Here is a 17,314-nt window from a genome sequence, read left to right as displayed (position 1 = left end):
ATAGAGTGATTGATTGATAGATAGATAGATAGAGTGATTGATTGATAGATAGATAGATAGATAGAGTGATTGATTGATTGATTGATAGATAGAGTGATTGATTGATAGATAGATAGATAGAGTGATTGATTGATAGATAGATAGATAGAGTGATTGATAGATAGATAGAGTGATTGATTGATAGATAGATAGATAGAGTGATTGATTGATAGATAGATAGATAGAGTGATTGATTGATAGATAGATAGATAGAGTGATTGATTGATTGATTGATTGATAGATAGAGTGATTGATAGATAGATAGAGTGATTGATTGATTGATAGATAGATAGAGTGATTGATTGATAGATAGATAGATAGAGTGATTGATAGATAGATAGATAGAGTGATTGATTGATAGATAGATAGATAGAGTGATTGATAGATAGATAGATAGAGTGATTGATTGATTGATAGATAGATAGAGTGATTGATTGATAGATAGATAGAGTGATTGATTGATTGATAGATAGATAGAGTGATTGATTGATAGATAGATAGATAGAGTGATTGATTGATAGATAGATAGATAGAGTGATTGATTGATTGATTGATAGATAGAGTGATTGATAGATAGATAGAGTGATTGATTGATTGATAGATAGATAGAGTGATTGATTGATAGATAGATAGATAGAGTGATTGATAGATAGATAGATAGAGTGATTGATTGATAGATAGATAGATAGAGTGATTGATTGATAGATAGATAGATAGAGTGATTGATTGATAGATAGAGTGATTGATTGATAGATAGATAGATAGAGTGATTGATTGATAGATAGATAGATAGAGTGATTGATAGATAGATAGATAGAGTGATTGATTGATAGATAGATAGATAGAGTGATTGATTGATTGATAGATAGATAGATAGAGTGATTGATAGATAGATAGATAGAGTGATTGATTGATAGAGTGATTGATTGATAGATAGATAGAGTGAGTGAAAAGCAGAGGAGGGAAGAAGAGAGAAAGCAAAGGAGAAAGAGGGAGGGAGGAGTAAAGGGGAAAGAAAGAGGAGGGAGACAAAGGGAAACAAGTGGGAAGGAGAGAGAGAGAAAGGGAAACGAGAGAGAGTGGGGGAGGATTGAAATTTAACTTGAAAAGCAGGAAAAGGCACATTCCAAAGGATAGAGAAGAACCATACAGAGCTACTGTGGGCACTCAGTGAGGAGCCCTGGCTGAGGCGGGATGCCCCGGGAGAGGGAGGAAGGACAGATTCGTTCCCAAAGGGAGGTGGTGTCAGGGGGTAGCCAACTGGGAGCTGGGTCTGGGTCACTGCCCATCCACCGGCACAGGGAGCGGCTGGTTCAGGCGGTCAGAGATCATCCCTTCCTGATTGTGACTGGGGAAACAGGCAGTGGGAAGACCACACAGTTACCGCAGTACCTATACCAGGCAGGTAAGACCAGAGTTACATTTCCATAACATCTTTCTCAAATCTTGGGACATTCAAAAAGTTATGGGGACAGTCAGTAAAGTACTTTCGACCAGGAGTCACTGATGTCATGTTGGAAATGTGGTACCTAATGTGTGCATGGCAAGATCCAATGAATAGTGGTGTGATGGTTGTGATGTTTACTGAGGGATAAATATTGGTCAGGAGTGGGAAGTCTGGTGATGGAATGTATAGCTTCCCCCCCCTATGGGTTGGGTGCCCAGGGTTCAAGTCCCACTTTAGAAGCTGATGGCCCTGGTGAGTGAGTTTTTGACACAGTCAAATTGGTTGATTGTCAACTTGCAAACCCTGTTGAGACACATAGGGCAGGATGATTTCCTAGTTGACCGTGACCACGTGGTAATCGCGCAAAACAACCTCCATATCATTCCCCCATCCCCTGTTTAAAAAGGTCTGTGAACAAGTTCCTCCTGTAACTTAAATATCATTCCCTTTTCAAGGCAATGGGAGATTAGCCAGGACACTGGAAATAACTGCCCCCCCCCCTCACCACTTTAAGGTGGTGTCACAGGATCCTGTACGCCCACCTAAGTGGGCAGACTGATGGGTCTTGGATTAACACCTTGTCTGAAAGGTGGCACCTCCAGTAGCGTAGCACGCCCTCTGTAGTGTCCTGGGAGATCATGCCTGACATCATGTGCTGGGGTGGGACTGAAACTTGCTAACCCTGAGTGCGACCCACTGAACCAAGGCAGACGTTAGTGGATGGGGTGTGATGCCTCTGTAGTTGAGCAGCCTTCCAGCTGCTGCGGTCTAGCCTCCCATGGGCTGGAATGCCCCTTGGCTGGGGCACTGCAGGAAATCCAACCTAAAAGGTAAGGTAGTTTGGTCTGGGGTCAGAAGCACTCCATCCGTAGGGTGAAGGTTTCCTGAGCCCAGGGTCAGGGATTTGTTAAAAGTTTCTGTTTCTCTTCCTTTTGAGAAGCGCACAGCTTGACAGTTGGCTTTTCAATTTGACATGTGAAGCTTTTTCTCTTTCTGTATTTCAGGACTCGGACGACACGGCGCCATCGGGGTCACACAGCCCCGAAGAGTGGCTGCGATTTCTGTGGCCCTCCGAGTAGCGGAGGAGATGGCCTGTCCTCTGGGGAGCAGAGTGGGTTACCAGGTCCGCTTTGATGACTGCACCTCTGAGGTAAGGTACCAGCAGCAGGTCACAATTTCCTGCGCAGAATGACGTTGACTTTGCTCAACTTGCTGCTGCTCAGGCCCCAGATCTGTAGAACTTTGGAGATTTTTGAAGCGCGTGGGATGGTGTAGAGCTGAGGTAGAGGATCAGCTGTGATCATGCTGGACGATGATGCAGGTTCAAAGGGCCAAGTGGCCACTTTGTTTTCCTGTTTCATATGTTTGTCATCGTGCAGCTGCCTGCCATTAGATCAAAGACACCTTGATGCTGTGCTGACCTTAGGGATTGTCTCAGTGAAATGCCTGACGAGTAAAGGCAGTGCAGTAAACTGTTCTGCACCTTGCCGAAGTGGGATGAGGCAGCATTGCCTGTTGCTGTGCTGTAGATACCATTGTAATGGCAGCTCCCTTTCTCCCCAGGAGACGGCAATAAAGTACATGACCGATGGCTGTTTGCTTCGGGAGATTCTTCAGGACCCTTGCCTCAGCCGATACAGCGTCATCATCCTGGACGAGGCCCACGAGAGGAGCCTCAGCACAGTTATGTGAAACTTTGATTTTGGAAATACTGTCGCGTTTGATTTCGTTGAGAGTGCAGAGTTGGATTTTAAATGAGAACTTGATTTATTTACTTAATCGTTTTCTCATTGTAAATGTTTTATACTTGCACGGCCACCAGCTGGGTTTGTGTTTTTATTTGTTCATGGGATGTGGGTGTTGCTGGCTGGGCCAGCGCTGACCCCTGTCCTTAGCTGTCCTTTTGTGGTTGGTGTTGAGCCACCTTCTTGAACTGCTGCAGTCCTTGTGTCATTTCAGTCTTAATGCTGTCAGGCGGGAAGTTCCAGGATCTTTCCCCACATTACCTGCTTTTTATTTGCCTCACAGGATGAGGATATCGCTAACTTGATAGCATTTTATTACCCATCCCCAATTGTTAGGAGTTAACCACATTTTTGTGGATCTAGATTCACATGTAGTCCAGACCAGGTAAGGATGGCAGTTTCCTTCCCTAAAGGACATTAGTGAACCAGATGGGTTTTGATTTCATGGTTGTCATTAGATTCCTATTTCTGGATTTGTCTTTTATTTAATCCGAATTCCACCATCTGCTGTGGTGAGATTCACCCAGGTCCCCAGAACATTCCTTGGGTCTCTGGATTAACAGTCCAGCGATAATACCACTAGGCTGTCACCCCCTCCAATCTGCCTTGCATCGTGTGGAGGTGATGGACTAGTAATCCAGAGGTACGGATTAGTGCTTTGATGAAATGGGTACATGGATGTTTGATCTGACATTAAATATCCAATCAATAGTTAAAAATGGTTTTGATAAATAGTAATACTTCTGGAAAACCAAAATGTGACTGAATGCAGGAGCCACCCCAAGTTAAAATGCCCCAACTTGTCTGCTGTAGTCTCTACCATGGGGCATACACACTGTTAATAGACATCTTAGACTCACTTGTATAAAGCCTTTGCATTGAACACATCATACCCTTGAAACTGAATTCAGCCTGGTCCATGTAAAACTGTGAGGTGTGCAGAAATAGTTGGGATTTATTGTGCCAAACTTCCTCCTCCTCCTAACACTGGGTGCTGTCTCCCCCTCAGGATATTCTCTTTGGTTTGCTCAGGTGCCAGTCGGCCTGGGCGCCAGTGTTGCGAGAGCGCGAGGTGCCCCTGAAGATCATTGTGATGTCAGCGACGCTGGAGGTGGAGAAGCTCACCCAGTTCCTGGGTGGTTGTCCCGTTTGTCACGTGTCTGGCAGGATGTACCCCGTCGAGGAAATATTCTGCAACCTGATTGGACCAAAGGACAAAGAGGGCTCGGGCTTGGTGAAAGAGGTGACTCTTAATTGCTTTTCCTGATCCATGCGCGTGGGAGCACATCCCAACAACTTAGTGCCCTCCCAGTTTGAGCAGGGCTCTTTTTTCTGTCGTTCACAGACTTTATTTCCAAGTTCAATGAGAATTCAGAATTTAGTACCATACATTGCGAAACTGCAATATGCAATTATTCCAGAACCCCACTCAACTCAGGCTGAGTCTATCAAACAGGTACTCTCCCAGGCCATTCTCAGGGGCTCCCAGTCTCTTCAGGTTGGTGATGTGATCTCCCAGCTTCTTGATCATCTTCACTTGCTCATCCAAGTAGTGCCTCTCCAGGAAGTCACACAGATGAGGGTCCGTGTGGTCAGAGGAGAGTTTGTGCAGATCCAACAGACTCTGGTTCACATCCTTCTCCATCTGCAGAGCTCTCTGCATTGCCTCCAGACCACTGCCCCACTCATCCTGCTCTGGCTTCTTGACATCCTGCAGGAGGACTCGGCCTCCACGTTTATTCTGGAATTCCATCAGTTTCTCAGTGAGTAGGGCTCTTAGCTGGCAGCAGACAATTGAGTGCATAACGTTTTCATGTTGCAGCTGGGAAGCTGGTGCTCGATCAGGATTTGATCTCAGCTGACACTCTAGCTTTGAAGGAAAGCTACATTGTTATCATGATGTGGAGATGCCGGTGTTGGACTGGGGTGTACAAAGTTAAAAATCACACAACATCAGGTCCAACAGGTTTAATTGGAAGCACACTAGCTTTCGGGAATGCTGCTTATTCATCAGGTGGTTGTGAAGGACACAATTGTAAGGCACAGAGTTTATAACAAAAGTTTACAGAGTGATGTAACTGAAATTATACATTGAAAAATACCTTCATTGTCTGTTGAGTCTTTCATCTGTTCGAATACCATGATAGTTTCACTTCTTTCATGTATAAATCACAAAACTGTTCTTTAAAAATTGCGTTCTCAGATTAACTGTAACAATTGGTGGTAGCTAGACAATATGTTGAAGATGTTAGCCCCCTGTGTTCTCTGTCTGTGCCATGATGTTTAGACTGATTCTAATCTAAAAAGTGAGATAAGAGTTTTACATGAATTCATGCAGTTTTTGAGCAAAGTACAATGTAATTCTGCAAGTACAAATTCACCCCACAAACGCACATGTATATAGTTGCATGTGGGTCTTTGTGTCTGTGTCTGTGTTTGTGTGTGTGTGTGTCTGGGTTGGAGGCTTGAGAGAGTGAGAGCACACACTCACACTCACAACCCAGACAGACAGACACAGACACAAAGACCCACGTGCACACATATACATATATGTTTGTGGGGTGAATTTGTACTTGCAGAGTTACATTGTACTTTGCTCAAAAACTGCATGAATTCATGTAAAACTCTGTTAGTTTCACTTCTTTCATGTGTAAAAGTGAGATATCATTGTTGTCGGTGCTATCTTTTTGACAGATGTTAAGCCACACTCATTGGTTCTGTTAGGTGTAAATGACCCCATCGCACCAATGAGAAACAAGTAGGGAGATATACTATCCTTCCAACTCTGACCTCCTGTGCATCACTCACCTCATTGTCCACCACTCAACCACACCGCCCCGTGGCCCAACATTTCAACTCCCCCTCCCACTCTGCCGAGGACATGGAGGTCCTGGGCCTCCTTCACCGCTCCATCACCACCAGACACCTGGAGGAAGAACGCCTCATCTTCCACCTCGGAACACTTCAACCCCAGGGCATCAATGTGGACTTCCACAGCTTCCTCATTTCCCCTTCCCCCACCTCACCCTAGTTTCAAACTTCCAGCTCAGCACTGTCCCCATGACTTGTCCGGACTTGTCCAACCTGCCTAGCTCCTTTTCCACCTATCCACTCCACCCTCTCCTCCCTGACCTATCACCTTCATCCCCTCCCCCACTCACCCATTGTACTCTATGCTACTCTCTCCCCACCGCCACCCTCCTCTAGCTTATCTCTCCACGCTTCAGGCTCTCTGCCTTTATTCCTGATGAAGGGCTTTTGTCTGAAACGTCGATTTCGCTGCTCGTTGAATGCTGCCTGAACTGCTGTGCTCTTCCAGCACCACTAATCCAGAATCATTGTCCACCACTGGCAGCTGAATCTATAAAGCATCAAGGCACCCAACCCTGAAATCCACCCCTCCCCAAATCTCTCCATAAGACCATAAGAAATAAGAATAGGATTAGGCCTTTTGGCCTCTTAAGCTTCACCATTCAGTTGGACCATGGCTGAGCTGATATTCCTCATGTTCACTTGCCTGCCTCTATCCAGAACCCTTGGTTCCCCGACTGATAAGAATCTAATCAATTCAACTTTAAATATACGTAAGGACTCTGTCCCCACAGCTCTCTGTGACAAGGAGTTCGAAAGACACTCAACCGTCTGAGAGAAGAAATTCCTCCTTACATCAGTCGTAAATTAGTGCCCCTTTATTCTGAGACTATACCTTTTGGTCCTAGACTCTCCCATGGAGGAAACACCTTTTCAGCATTTACCCTATCAAGCCCCTTAAGAATCTGATATGTTTCAGTGAGATCTCTCAGTCTCTGTGTCCCACTATCTTTGCCAAAAACATTTCCCAAAGCCACTCTCTTTGACCAAGTGTTTACTCATCTGCTGTAGCGTCTCCTCTGGCTTGGAGTCAACTTTTATACGAAGGGCTTTTTTTAATCATCTTGGGACTGTTCATTCACCACGTAAATGCAGATTGTCATCATGTTAGCAACTGTTTTCAGTTTGACCAACGGCACCAAGAACGCTGGCTAGTTAGCCTTCTGTCTCAGGTGGTCATTTGTCTTAACATGTGACTTTACTGGATGAAATAAGCTGACTGTGATGAAGTCTTGCTTTTGTTGTCCAAGCGTTCAGTTCGACTGAACGTTTTGTAGAATTTAACGCCTTGTCTTAGGCACGATTTTATTGCCATAGAGGGTGTGCAACAAAGGTTCACCAGACTTGATCCAAGGATGGTGGGATTGTCCTGTTAAGAAACACTGGGCAAATTGGGCTTGCACTCTGTACAGTATATTAAAAAAAAGAGGTAATTTCACTGGAACTGACAAGTATTGCAAGGGATAGGGTAAATGCAGGTAAGATGTTTACCCTGGTTTGGGAGTTCTAAAGTCGGGGTGGTATTTAAAAATAAAGGGGATGCCATTTCGGATCAAGATGAAAGCGTTTTGTTTTACTCCGACGCTCCTAAATCTTTGAAATTCTCTACATCAGAGGGCAGTGAAAGCTCGTTCTCTGAGTGTGTTTCAGCTAGAAGTTGTTAAATTTTTGACTACCAACAGTGGAAAGGGTTGTGGGGATGAGGTGGATAAAAGGGCATCAATGTTTGATCAGCAATGGTTGTGTTGAATGGAGAGGCAGAGTTCGAGGGGCTGAATGCCCTACACATTCCGATGGTACGCTCTCTGATCGGACAGTAATTGTGCTGTGAGGGCATTTGACTGGGAAGCATTACTGAGACGTCTTGGGAATATATCAATGCAGATTCACTCATTTTGAACAATAGTGTGTGCTGCTTGTCTTTAATCTTGTCATGTTCCTCATTTTCAGGTTGCAGACGTCACGGTGGATATTCACATGAATGAATCCGAAGGAGACATCCTTGTGTTTTTAACAGGTGGGCCACAGTGTAACCATTGTCTGTAGTGTAACCAGTCAGACTGACCTTCCACACAGCACCACAAAGTGGTGGAAGCAATCAGAGTTGCTCTTCCACCACGTGTACGTGCGTTTTCCATAGTTTTCTAGAAAATGTTTGTTACCTTATTACAGTGGGCCAGATAATCTGGACTCAGTGGGTAAAACTCTCACCCCTGAGTCTGGGGTTCAAGCTCCAGTGACGTGTGTGCTTAAACCAGGCTAACACTTCACTGCAATGCCAAGGGACTGCTGCACTGCCAGATGTGCCATCTTTTGAATGGGGTATTAAGCTGAGTCTCCCTCTGGTGGATGTAAATGATCCCATGGCCACCCTGCACACTATGATGTCTCCTGGTTCACCAGGATGGTCTCTGGTATGGAGGAATTGTCTTATGAGCAAAGGCTAAACACGTTGGGACTCTGCTCATTGGAGTTGTGAAGAATGAGAGGTGATTTCATTCAAACAAAGGATTCTTAAGGAGCTTAACAAGGTAAATGCCGAGAGGAATTTCCCCTGATGACCAGAGGACATACTCTCAGAATAAAGGGCCCCCACTTTAAGACCGACGTGAGGAGGAATTTCTCCTCTCAGAGGCTTGAGAGACTTTGGAACTAGTTGCCATAGAGAGCTGTGAGGACAGAATCTTTGTGTATATTTAAGACTGAGATTCTTAATCAGTCGAGAATCGGGGTCATGGGAAAAGCAGGAAAATGGGCGTGAGGAATGTTTTTTTTAGATCACTTACAGCATGGAAACAGGCCCTTCGGCCCAACAAGTCCACACCGACCCTCCAAAGAGCAACCCACCCAGACCCATTCCCCTACATTTACGCCTTCACCTAACACGATGGGCAATTCAGCCTGGCCAATTCACCTAACCTGCACATTTTTGGACTGTGGGAGGAAACCGGAGCACCCGGAGGAAACCCACACAGACACGGGGAGAACGTGCAAACTCCACACAGACAGTTGCCTGAAGCAGGAATTGAACCCGGGTCTCTGGCGCTGTGAGGCAGCAGTGCTAACCACTGTGCCACCGTGCCGCCCAATTGTGTTTTAATAGTTGTGATCCTATTGAATGGCCGATCAGACTCAAGGGGCTGAATGGCCTACTCCTGTTCCTATCATTTATGGTCGCTATTTGTGGAAGTGCTTGGGAGTTCTCCTTGTTGCCCTTGTCAAAATGCATCCTTCAAACAACATAACTGAATTGGATGATTTGGTAGTTCACATGTTGCTGTTTATGGAATTTTGTGATGAAGCACTTTAGCTGCCTCATTTCCTTCAGTAATGTTTGAAAATATTTAACTGGTTGTAAAGCACATAAGGACTTCCTGAGTTCATGAAAAGTACTGGATCAGCACCATGGTGAAATTTTACATGGCCTTTCAGTTCAGCTGATTGTGCCTGAGACCAGTTTCTGACATTTTGCTGTGCTTGGAGAAATACTGATTACAGCCAGTGAAAGGCCTCGATGTCAGGAACATTTTTGAGATTGGATTTTAAATTGTTCTGCTAATATTTTGGATTTAATTTCACGTTTTCTCTAAGTTTATCGATTCAAAAACTCTTATCTAACTTTTATTTCTAATCTTTTCTGAATGGCATCTTGTGATTGCTGACCGGCGTATTTGGTCACAAGAGCAATGTTTTGGCTTAAATGAAAAGGAAAATAGAAATGAGAAGCTAGTAGCCTTAAAGATGACCGTGCAGCTTTCAAATTCAAACACTGTAAGGAAAGAAACGTGTTGTCCCTACAGGGTCTGGTTTGCATGTGACTCCAGACCCAAAGCAACTTTGTAGATTCTTGCTAGCCCTCAAAATGCCTGAACACATCATTGTGTCAGGCAAGTTGGGGCATGGTTAATAAATTAGATTTTTCTGTGTTGCCCACAATTTTGGAGGCTGAATACATGTCCGAAATTGCTGGCTCCATGGCGCCCAAGTAACCACAATTGATATCAAAAATCTGTGTGTTAACTAATGCCCTTTAGGGAAGGAAATCTGCCGTCCTTACCTGGTCTAGTCTACATGTGTTGCCAGAACCATGACAATGTGGTTGACTCATAATTATCCTCTGGGTAATTAGAATTGGGCAATAAATGCCAGTGATGATCTCATTCCATAAATGAATTTTTCCAAAAACAAAATCTTCTTTTGAAGGTATAACATCCTGGAACGTTTTCCAATGGTACTTTCCAGACAGACTGCAAGGGATCACGAAGGTGATGACCACCACCTTCTCGAGAACAATTCAGAATAAGCAGCAAACAATCCAAGAACAAATTTTAAGAGCTCTGTATTTCCATTTTCTTTTGAAAAAGGTGACCTAATAGAGGTTTCTGGGAAGCTCTTGATAGAGTAAAGCTACTTCCCCTGCTGTGTGGAGGACATCAACATTAAAAATATATTGGTTTAAAAAAAAATCTAGTGGGGAGATGAAAATTTTACTCCGAGGTATTGATGTCTGAAAAGATGGTGGAAGCTGAATCCTAAATTGAAAAAGGATTTGATAATGTACTTGATGATGAAGAATTATGAGAGTTACAGTTGAAAAATGGGGATGTGGGATTCATCAGAATTGTTCTTTCGAAGAGATACAATAGACCATGTAGCCACTTGCTGTGTGTAAATTGAAATGATTAAAACTGTTCTGTTACCTTGGATGAGTCCAGCATGTGCTGCTATTAAACTCTTCGTTTTCCAGGGCAGTCTGAGATTGAGCGAGCATGTGACTTGCTTTTCCAGAAGGGAGAATCAATCAATTACCGGTATGATGTGAGAGATAGATCAATCGAAGGGCTGCTCATACTGCCACTATATGGATCTATGTCAACAGGTAACACTGACAGCAAAAATCATTTTATAATGTTGTTTTTGTAATTTGTTTTATTCATTTTCCTGTCCAGGGTTTCCTCGCTTGATATTTGTGAGCCAAAGGTGAGATTGAAGACAAATACAGAAATTGCTGAAGTAACTCAACAGATAAGACCATAAGACATAGGAGTGGAAGTAAGGCCATTCGGCCCATCAAGTCCACTCCGCTATTCAATCATGGCTGATCTGGGAAGCAGAGCCAGCATTTTGAGCCAAGTGGTCACTGGACCAACGGATGCTGCCAGACTTGCTGAGTTTAATCCAACAATTTCTGTTTTTGTTTCCGATCTCCAGTAATTGCAGTTCTTTGGTTTATTTTGAGAGTTTGAAGACTGATGGAAAATATAGGAGAGAAGATCCTGCCATGTTGGGTGCTTCAATTATCCTTCATTTTACCCAGTTTTTTTATCGTACGGTGGGAACATGGTGGACAGAGAGAGAGCAAGAGACAAAAGGAGCAAAAGCATGAATAAGAGAGAGCCATGGTCCCTCATGCATGCAGCCTCATTGACATAGCTGGGACTGAGGACTTTGTATTTGGAGAAAGGTGACTGTAAACATGAGTCGGTCCCTCTTGGCTAAACACTGACAGGTTATCAGAAAAATGGGAGAAAAAGGAAATCGCTTAAACGTGATCAACGATTATGTTGGTTATGTGGTGGTTCCGCCTTTAGTCATGGGGGTCTTGATATAGATGGCAAACACTCAAAGAGATTATGACAGTGGATCTTACAGGATTTCAAATTTAAACATCTTCACCAGATTTACCTTGAACAGAAAAAGTTGACCCCCCACTGAAGATTGTGGGAGTAATTGTAGGCGGGATGGGGTGTGCTGAGTGGTACGTGCAGATTTCCAAGCCGTGGACCTGAATTTTAACTTCAATTCAACTGTTGGGGGTGATGTATGTACCAACCCATTTCTGCAGTCTCTGTCCCTTCTCAGTGAAAGGAGCTTGTAATGGTTCCTGTTGGGTTGATGTCAGATATTGGCCCCCAGCACAGACTGATTGTAAATTGTTAGAGTAATTCAGATGAGATTAATTCTTGTGAAAAATGAAGAAAAATGCTTTTGGTGTGATACAAAAGCTCATCTCAAATGTTTGGGTGTACAGTTGCTAAAGAGAGCTTTACTGTGTATCCAGTTGGTACACTAATTGCTTAGGGAAGGTTTGTATGGACAGTGTTGAGTGAGCTTTACTCCGTATCTAACGTCTTGCTGTTCCTGTTTTGGGGTTGTTTGATGGGGTGAGTATCGAGTGAACTTTACTTTGTATCTAACCCTGTGCTGCACCTGCCCTGCGGCATTTGATCGGGACACCAGAACCAAACACACCCATGCTCAGCACCTAGAGTTTCTCTCAGCCAGACGTTAAGCTAATAAGCTGTGTCTGACTATGGAAGCATTGTTTTAGTTGTAATGTAAGATACTCTGATCTCTATCCTAACTGTAATTTCTTAATCAGATCAACAGAGGAAGGTTTTTCTTCCTGCTCCACCTCACATTCGGAAATGCGTCGTTGCTACGAATATCGCGGCCACTTCCCTGACTATTAATGGAATAAGGTAAGTGGAATTGCAGGTCGACAGGGGAGTGAAGAAGATGCTGGTGCCTTGCCTTCATTGGTCATAACATTGAGTATCGGAGTTGCAATGTTATGTTGAAGCTGTACACTTTTGGAATACTGCGTACAATTCTGGTCGCCCTTCTGTACGAAGGATGGCATTAAACTTGAAAGGATGCAGAAGAGATTTACAGGGACATTGCCAGGGTTGGAATGTTTAAGCTGTAGGAAGAGGCTGAATAGCCTGGGGCTATTTTCCCTGGAGTGTTGGAGGCTGCGGGGTGACCTTATCGAGATTTACAACATCATGAGGAGGATGGATAGGGTGAATAGCTGAGGTCTTTTTCCCAGGGTGGGGGACTCCAAAGCTGGAGGGCATCAGCTTAAGGTGAGAGGGGAAAGTCTTAAAAAGGACATGAGTGGCAACTTTTTCATGTAGAGGGTGGTATGGGAATGGAATGAAGTACCTGTGGAAGTGATAGAGGTCGGTACAATTACAACACTTAAAAGGCATCTGGATGGGTATATGAATAGGAAGGGTTTAGAGGGATATGGGCCAAATGGGATTTGGGCAGATTGGGATGTCTGGTTGGTGTGGATGATTTGGCTGGAAGGGTGTGTTTCCGTGTTGTATGACTCTATGACATGAAGGCTTGATGTTACTGTTGGGAGTCTAATTGCCCTCCACAATCTCACCCTTATTCCACAACCACCATCTGTCCAACTGACCAAGGTACCTTCAGTCACACTGGGAAATGACACACAAGTCGAGACTGAGCATTGGTGCTGTTTGACCATGGAGGGAATTACTGAACAGGCCAAATAGCCACACACAAATTTCATAAAATTCCAGAATTGTTACAGTGCAGGAAAAAGCCATTCACCCCATCATGTCTGTACCAACTCTCTGAGCATTTTGACTTAGTGCCAATTTCCTGCCTTTTTCTCCTGTAATGCTGTGCGTTGCAACTATTAAAGTAATCACCTTAATATTCCATTGAATGCCTCACTTGAACCTGTCTCCTCCACACTTCCAGGCTGTGCACTACAGACCCTAATCACATGCTGTGTGAAAAAGCTTTATCTCGCCTTGCATTTGTTTCTCTTGAAAAACACAAATTGTGCCCTCTGGTTCTCAATCCGTTTATGAGCTGGAACAGTTCCTCCCTATCCACTCTGTGCAGAACCCTCATGATATTGCAAACTTCTCTCAATCGCCTCTTTGTCTTCTCCTCTCCAAGATAAACAGTCCTACTTTCTCTAATCTTTGCTTATCTGATCATTCCTTATAACTGAAGTTTCTTATCCCTGGAACCATTCTCAAAACCCTCTTCTGCATTCTATCTGATGCATTCACTTCCTTCGTATAGTATGGCACTTAAAACTGTACACAATACTCCTGCTGAGATCTAACCAGCATTTTATACAAGTCCATCATAGTGTCCCTGTTCTTGTACTCTGTCCTCCTGTTAATGGTATCTGGAATATTGTATGCTTTATTAACAGTTCTCACTATCTGTTCTGCCACTTTCTAATGATGTATGTACATATTCATCCAGGTCTCTCTGTTCCTGCACACCCTTTAACATAGTCCTTTTATCAAGACCAAATTAATGAATAAGTCTGTCAATTTCCCTCACAGGATTGTGTCCTGACTTATTGATCAATGCTGAGGGACCTCTGCCAATAAAGGGAAAATGCATTCCCTAAACATTTAGTACACAGTCTAAGTGAACACTTCAGTGAAGGACAGAGAGAGTACTGTACTGTCAGAGGTGCTATCTGTTCAAGGTTTGTGCGAAGATTTGTAGCTTGGGTGCTCGTTGTTGTGGTTCTGTTCGCTGAGCTGGAAGTTTTTGTTGCAAATGTTCCGTCCCCTGGCTAGGCGACATCATCAGTGCTTTGGAGCCTCCTGCGAAGCGCTTCTTTGATGTTTCTTCCGGTATTTATAGTGGTCTGTCCTTGCCGCTTCCGGGTGTCAGTTTCAGCTATCCGCTGTAGTGATTGGTATATTGGGTCCAGGTCGATGTGTTTGTTGATGGAGTTTGTGGATGAATGCCATGCCTCTAGGAATTCCCTGGCTGTTCTCTGTCTGGCTTGCCCTATGATAGTAGTGTTTTCCCAGTCGAATTCATGTTGCTTGTTGTCTGCGTGTGTGGCTACTAGGGATAGCTGGTTGTGTCGTTTCGTGGCTAGTTGATATTCATGTATGCGGATTGTTAGCTGTCTTCCTGTTTGTCCTATATAATGTTTTGTGCAGTCCTTGCATGGTATTTTGTAAACTACATTAGTTTTGCTCATGTTGGGTATCGGGTCCTTTGTTCTAGTGAGTTGTTGTCTGAGCGTGGCTGTTGGTTTGTGTGCCGTTATGAGTCCTAAGGGTCGCAGCAGTCTGGCTGTCAGTTCTGAAAAGCTCCTGATGTATGGTAGTGTGGCTAGTCCTTTTGGTTGTGGCATGTCCTCGTTCCGTGGTCTGTCTCTTAGGCATCTGTTGATAAAGTTGCGCGGGTATCCGTTTTTGGCGAATACCTTGTATAGGTGTTCCTCTTCCTCTTTTTGCAGTTCTGGTGTACTGCAGTGTGTTGTGGCCCTTTTGAATAGTGTCCTGATGCAGCTTTGTTTGTGTGTGTTGGGGTGGTTACTTTCATAGTTTAGGACTTGGTCTGTGTGTGTTGTTTTCCTGTGTACCCTTGTGGTGAATTCTCCCTGTCCCCCTGAAGTAAAACATTTCTCTGCTATATCCTTGCCAAATTTAATCTCAACCCTACACTGCTAAAGTAGATTATCTGATTGTTATCCCTCCCTTATTTGTAAGATCTTACAGTGTGCAAATTGGCTGCCATGTTTCCTATGTTTCAACAGTGACTACACTTCAGTTGCACTGATTAGCTGTAAAGTGCTTTGGAATGACGAGATTGTGAAAGGTGCTATATAAATGCACGTTCTGTATTTATCTCATTTAAAAGTTTGTTTAGTGATGTGCCAGATGATAGACTCCAAAGTTACAACATGAACGTAACACTAAATAGAACTGGACTTCGGCCAAGGAGTAAAAGATTTAATTTTGAACCTGAAATATTCTCATAGAATTGAGTGTTCATTCATGAGGCAGTATGGATTGCATTTTGTGATTGGAACTTCTTGCTGGAATTGTGTAACTTTAATTAACAGACTTCCTGTCTCTTTAAGTACAGATACGTCGTAGATTGTGGTTTTGTGAAGCAGCTGAATCACAATCCACGTGTTGGACTTGACATACTGGAGGTGGTTCCAATATCAAAGTAAGTTTCTAAAAATATGATTATAATTCATTCAAAGTAAACACACCAGGTACATGCACAGAATTCTGGTCTGTTTCCAATGTGTTCCATTGTATAGAATTCTAATCCACTGAACTCACTATTCATTCAAATGAAATAGAATTCCAACGGAGTGAATTACTTTTCTGTTACCTTAAAACCATATGACGTAGGTGCAGAAGTTGGCAGTTCTGCCCTGGATGTGCTCTGTGATTCAGTAAAATCTAATATGACAATTCTCAACTCCACTTTCCAGCCTTAACCCAGTAGACCTTGATTCCCTTAAGTACAATTAATAATTATAATGACTAATGTCTATCTCAGCATTAAATTTATGTAATGGCCTACACTTCACAGTCCTCTTGTGGTAAAGAATTCCACTGATTCTCTACCCTCTGAGAGGAAAACTCCCCAGCTCCACAGCTGTGTCTTAAATTGGTGACCCCTTATTCTGAGGTTATAACCTCTGGTCCTAGACTTTTCTGCAAAGGGAAACACGCTTGCTGCATCCAGCCTGTTAAAGCCTTTAAGTGTCTTGTACATTTCAATAAGGTCACCTCTTGTTCCTCTAAACTCCAGCAAATACAGGACCAACCTATTCGACCTCTTCTCATAAGAATAGCCTTCCATCCTGGGATCAACCTAATGGACTGCCTCCAATTCCCATAAATTTTTTCTTTGATAAGGCAACCAAAACCGTTCACAGTATTGTAGATGGAGTCCAACTAGTGCCTTACATAAATTTAGCAAAGCCTCCCTATATTTATACTCCATTCTCTTTAAAATGAAGGTCAACATTTTATTTGATTCCCTTATTACTTACTGAGTTTGTATGCTATCTTTTTGTGAATTATGCAAAGGATTCCCAAATTCTTTTGTGCTGCAATAGAGAAGTAATGTTCTTCTCTATTCTTCTCGCCAAAGTGCATAACCTTACATTTTCCCACATTATATTCCATCTGCTAAGTTTTGACCCACTTGCAGAGTCTGTCTGTAACTGTGCAGAAAATGTGTTGCTGGAAAAGCGCAGCAGGTCACGCAGCATCCAAGGAACAGGAAATTCGACGTTTCAGGCACAAGCCCTTCATCAGGAGGCTTATGCCCAAAACGTCGAATTTCCTGTTCCTTGGGTGCTGCCTGACCTGCTGCGCTTTTCCAGCAACACATTTTCAGCTCTGATCTCCAGCATCTGCAGACCTCACTTTCTGCTGTAACTGTGCAGACTGTGTCATCTCAACACTTACCTCCCCACCTACTTTTGTGTCATCGACAAACTTGGCTGTAGGAGTTCACTTTCCACATCCAAGTTATGAATATATATTGGGAGTAATTGTGGCCCCAGCACTGATCCCTGCGGCAGTCCACTAGTTGCCATCCTGAAAATCATCCCTTAACCCAAGTATGTCTTCTATTAGTTAGCCAGTCCTCTATC

The 17,314-nt window shown here is 43.5% G+C and overlaps 2 protein-coding genes across 5 annotated transcripts in view; one reads left to right on the top strand and one right to left on the bottom strand.

Moving 5' to 3' along the window:
* Positions 1-912: 912 nt before the first annotated feature.
* dhx40 (DEAH (Asp-Glu-Ala-His) box polypeptide 40) overlaps positions 913-17,314 on the top strand; it is a 40,082-nt gene continuing 23,680 nt past the window's right edge. For 3 of the 4 annotated variants that reach the window (XR_009646359.1, XR_009646358.1, XM_060847875.1), the window contains exons 1-8: positions 913-1,444; positions 2,491-2,636; positions 3,050-3,169; positions 4,241-4,474; positions 8,053-8,119; positions 10,850-10,981; positions 12,485-12,584; positions 15,778-15,864. Coding sequence is in view for 2 of the 4 variants with exons in the window: in XM_060847875.1 (XP_060703858.1) it covers positions 1,234-1,444; positions 2,491-2,636; positions 3,050-3,169; positions 4,241-4,474; positions 8,053-8,119; positions 10,850-10,981; positions 12,485-12,584; positions 15,778-15,864 (1,097 nt within the window). In the remaining 2 variants the exon portion in view is untranslated. The remainder of the gene's footprint in view (positions 1,445-2,490; positions 2,637-3,049; positions 3,170-4,240; positions 4,475-8,052; positions 8,120-10,849; positions 10,982-12,484; positions 12,585-15,777; positions 15,865-17,314) is intronic. The other variant, XM_060847874.1, reaches the window with a different exon arrangement.
* On the bottom strand, positions 4,661-5,035 carry LOC132830533 (ferritin, heavy subunit-like). The gene has a single exon (XM_060848301.1). It carries the CDS (start codon positions 5,033-5,035, stop codon positions 4,661-4,663), a length of 375 nt encoding a protein of 124 aa, XP_060704284.1.

The sequence above is a fragment of the Hemiscyllium ocellatum genome, chromosome 31 (assembly GCF_020745735.1).
Source record: "Hemiscyllium ocellatum isolate sHemOce1 chromosome 31, sHemOce1.pat.X.cur, whole genome shotgun sequence".
Taxonomy (NCBI): Eukaryota; Metazoa; Chordata; class Chondrichthyes; order Orectolobiformes; family Hemiscylliidae; genus Hemiscyllium; species Hemiscyllium ocellatum.
The sequence above is the reverse complement of the archived record's forward strand: the minus strand, read 5'-3'. Positions and strand labels throughout refer to the sequence as shown.